This window comes from Pecten maximus, unplaced genomic scaffold (assembly GCF_902652985.1).
Source record: "Pecten maximus unplaced genomic scaffold, xPecMax1.1, whole genome shotgun sequence".
NCBI lineage: Eukaryota > Metazoa > Mollusca > Bivalvia > Pectinida > Pectinidae > Pecten > Pecten maximus.
In genome coordinates, this window is record NW_022981443.1 from 1 (window position 1) to 4,377 (window position 4,377).

General features: G+C 33.6%; 1 protein-coding gene across 1 annotated transcript; it reads right to left on the reverse strand.

The window, feature by feature from the left end:
* Positions 1-35: 35 nt before the first annotated feature.
* LOC117320054 (RING finger and CHY zinc finger domain-containing protein 1-like) lies at positions 36-4,124 on the reverse strand (the record flags this gene model as incomplete). Its single annotated transcript, XM_033874744.1, is given in 6 exon segments — positions 36-65; positions 856-959; positions 1,502-1,580; positions 2,045-2,169; positions 2,543-2,662; positions 4,060-4,124. Coding segments are annotated over 6 exon segments (515 nt in total), but the record flags the coding sequence as incomplete, so codon positions are not given.
* Positions 4,125-4,377: the final 253 nt, after the last annotated feature.

Sequence of the window (4,377 nt, forward strand, 5' to 3'; positions counted from 1 at the left end):
AAAAAAAAATGAACAGGTAATTAAATTATACTTACCCAGTTTTCAACATTTCCTTAAAACATGCACTGAAAAAAAAAATCTCATTCTATAAAACTGTTTCAAAATCGGCAAGTGGGGTATGATACTCTATTATAAGAAATATTGAATTGTTTGTTAATAAATTAATTTGATCAATTTACTTGGGTATATAAAAAATATACAAAAAATCCAAATTCATTGTGCAACTTAAGATTAAAATAAATTGGACCAAATCAGGGGAGATACTTGATCCAAATCAGAGTTTTATGTCCATTGTACAACAAAATTTTATTGTAATAGAACAGTACTTATCATTAATGAACACAAGCTTTAGACCTAAAAAATCTTTGGCAGCTTGTTTATTTTTCAAACTTTGTGATTTTCAGAAACAGAAATGATACTTGTATCATGTGAACACAGATTAAAAATTGGAAGTTCGACTTGAGAGATCTTTATAGCACTCAATCCTTGTTACCTGTTGGCAAGAACATATTTGATCCCCTGTGACCTTGGAAATATGTCAAAGTCATTGGTATAAATTTCATAGCACTCTATAACAGGTACTTACTGGCAAACGATGAGTAACCTAGGTCTTTCAAGAGCTGAAGATTTGAATGGATATTTAACTGTTTGACCACTGTAACTTTGAAAATAGGTTAATGTCATTTATATGTAGAAACTTTTGAACCTCCTGGCCAAACATAAGTTCTCAGTTGTTTATAGTTTTCTAAAAGAAATTAAAAGTTGAGAGACGGACGGACGGACAGACTAAGGACATCCACTCATGTACATATTATAATCTCAATGGCAGTTTGTGCCATGTGAGCTAAAACTTACTAGTGGATGAGATGACCACAGGGAGGTATGTGAGCAGCTATCCTTGATGTATGCAGATCCTCTAAACACACTGCACAGTTAGAGCGAGAAGCCTGCTCAATACACTGAAGTGAAGAGTGAATTTGTTAAAATTACACAAATAACACATATACAAGTCCTTTGTATTGCTCTAGAGTCAATTACACACAGCAATGACCCCTTATACTCAACCAGAGTAAACATACTATAATAGCCATGGTCACTTGTATTAACAAGAGTGAAAATCTTATGAAAAATCAAGGGCTAACTTTAATAGCATGTCCACCTGAGATTTTAAACCATTGCTGATGTACTTTCAACAGTGACTTTCAATTTACTAGAAAACCATCAACAGCAAGCTGGTCCCATAGGCCCATAGCTATTACAAAAGTTTCAATCAAACATTAAATTTCAGAATCAACGATGTGGAATTGGCTTTAAAATTTAATTCAATAATTTTTTTCATTATATCATCATAACAATGTTAATTTTAAAGTTTCATCGATCTTTTTTATAAATATTAAAAAAACATTGATGCTTTTTTATGAATAGTTAAAAACCATTAATTATTAGGTCTATAGCATTTCTGTATTACAATCAATAACAGCAGGTTTCAAAGTACACCAACCTTGTGAGCATTCCTCAGCTCCTTAGCGAGACAAACCCCACATGTATCACAATGGAAGTAGTTCTCATCTCCGCCCACTCTATAACAAAATCATATAATTTTTTTAAAAACCTTTTTGAAAGAAAAAGTTTGAATTTAATCTTACATAAATGTCCTTGATTATTATTTTTAATAGTATCGTGTATAAACATGTATGTATCCAATTGCCTTCAGTTGGAATTCAAAGTCAACTTACCATGGTAATAGTTGTAACTGTAACAACAACTATTTTGCTACATATATGTTCATGTACATAAAATGTAAATGTATTTGAATATGAAAAATTGAAAACTAGCTTATTGTTTCCAAATGTCAACTAACTACTGGTACTTTATTAAAAATGCGCAATCTGCAAGTTCTAATAAGCATCTGTGAACAGCTACCTGTTAATGTGGTATATCATACAAAACACCATGGATTAGGTACAACACTGTGACCCTTAATACTGTGAATCAGAGAGCTATACAGTACTCGGAACTTCATCAATAGTACATTATAACACACCTGCATAGGCCACATTTATCACAATGGAACTGTTTCTTGTTGTCGTCGTCATATAACCTACACTTCTCACAGAAATATTTTCCAAACACTGTCTTACAATCTTCACTCTCGCAACTTCCAGCCACCTGAAAACAATAGATATAGCTTTTACATAATTGGTGTAATCTCCTAAGACACCCTTAGAGTTGACTTTACTGTTTCACTCTATGGATAAGCCAGTAACTTTCCTTGTAGAAATAAAGTCTGCTTCATATGAATGCTAAATAAGCTGCTATAATACATAGACTTCAAGTCCATCACAACTACATTGATTTAATTTCAATTGAAGTTTCATATGCTTTTATCAATGCTAAAGTCAAATTCTACCCTGTGTACAGGAACATTAAACAATGTTAATAATTTAGTTGATAACAAAATGTATCTACATGTAAAACTAATTCAATTTTAACAGCAAAATGAATAATAGCAAAAGCCAGGTACCAATGGTTCAGTGCTTACTTTCTGAACTTTTTCACAAATTAGACACTTGATTTCTTGAACATCCTGTCTCACAAGTTGGTGATTCTCTTTATCATCATGACAAACTCGACATGTATACACTTTTTTGCAACAAGGTGACTGCAAAGAAAGCAAAACACAATCAACACAGACATAGCCAAACCTGTCATGTGCCCTTCCAAGGGTTTGAGGCAATCAAATAGGTTACATATGACAGGTTGTCTCTTTATCCAGGCTCAGGTAATTTTAACTGCTTTACTCGTATTGGAAATTACATTGGGTGGGGAAAATATGAATCACATATGAAAGGGAGTTGCTTAACTCAGGTGGTCATCTTAGTACTCAGAAAAGAAGTAACGATATTGCTGTATGATGTCAATATTTCTGTCAGACAAGCAGTTCATGATGATCAGGCACACTGAAGATAAAATAGCAATGTCATGAGATTATCATCTCATCTGAACAATTTCTTGAAAATGAAATATAGTGCAACAAAACCTCAGAAATATCTTTGGGTGATTTCCATTTAATTGATCATGATCTAGACTGATAAAACATTGCATGCCAGTGTTCGCAACCTGATGCTTTAGCTTCAACACTATTAATTCTTCCGATATGACATATTGTTAACAACGCCAACTTATATATATTTGTCATCTTGACACTTATTATTACATATATATACATTTGTATATTATATTCATCTTTTGTTCAATGTGTTGACAAGAAGTTTGGGGTGTCTGCATATGGTTATATAAAGTATTCAAATTAAAGAAAAAGTAGCCCCTACTCCTACAATAGGGACTAATATTTGTTCTATAAACACTAATTAACCAATGAAGATGCCTGTGTTATCAGTACTAGTGTTGTCAACTCACCTGATTAACCGATTTTATAGACTTCCCATAATAGAGGGAGGAAATCGGACGATCTAACTGTGGCTGAAATGTTTGGACTTTGTTTCGCCGTGTGATTTTTTTTTCTACAACTGCATGATATCAGTTCTGGTATCTCCTTTGCCCAATATAAAAGCAGTAAAACCTAAAGAGGTCGAACTAGCTAAAACAATAATGCTAGTCCCTAATCTTTCGTCACAATCATCTACAGACAGGATTAAAAATTGTGTAATTTTTGGGAAAGAATATACCAACATTTTCATGAAAAATGTGGTTTTTGGTATTATGTTTTTTAATTTTTGGGATGTCCACATTTCTAAACGACAGAAATTTTGTCACTAAAAAGAGGCAATCGATATATATATAACAATCAATAAAGCAACATAGGATATCGCTAGGTGACCCAAAACGCATGTTACCATAGTGCCTAGACATGTAGATCATGTACGTATAGTATACATCTGACTGACAGATGAGCACGAGTAGGTCGAGGTCAACACTGGTGATGTTATCAACATCCAATGGAGTAATATGCGAAGAATAAAGAAACAATTTAGTGATTATGTGGGCGGAAGGCATCTTCTCAATGTATGACTTTCGTCAAAGTAGGAAGAAACTTACAACAAGGGCACATTTTCTCTTGTAATGCTGGCATCCAACATTTTCTGTCTCCTCCATGATTGCACCGGAAGTACTTCCGGGCGGTCGGCGCCTTCGATAGAGTAGATAAAATGGCAATGCACAATATACAGCATGTGCGGACAAACCGGTTCGTCAGTTTTTAAATGAAATATTTCAAACATACATCTTTACGGACTTGCGGATGTAAGTACAGGCATATGAAGTCTTTGTCAAGGCTCGTCTGCAAACAATATAAATAAAAGCACTAAGTTTTACCAGAGACTAAAGTTAGTACATGTAGATAGATCTCTGGTTTTA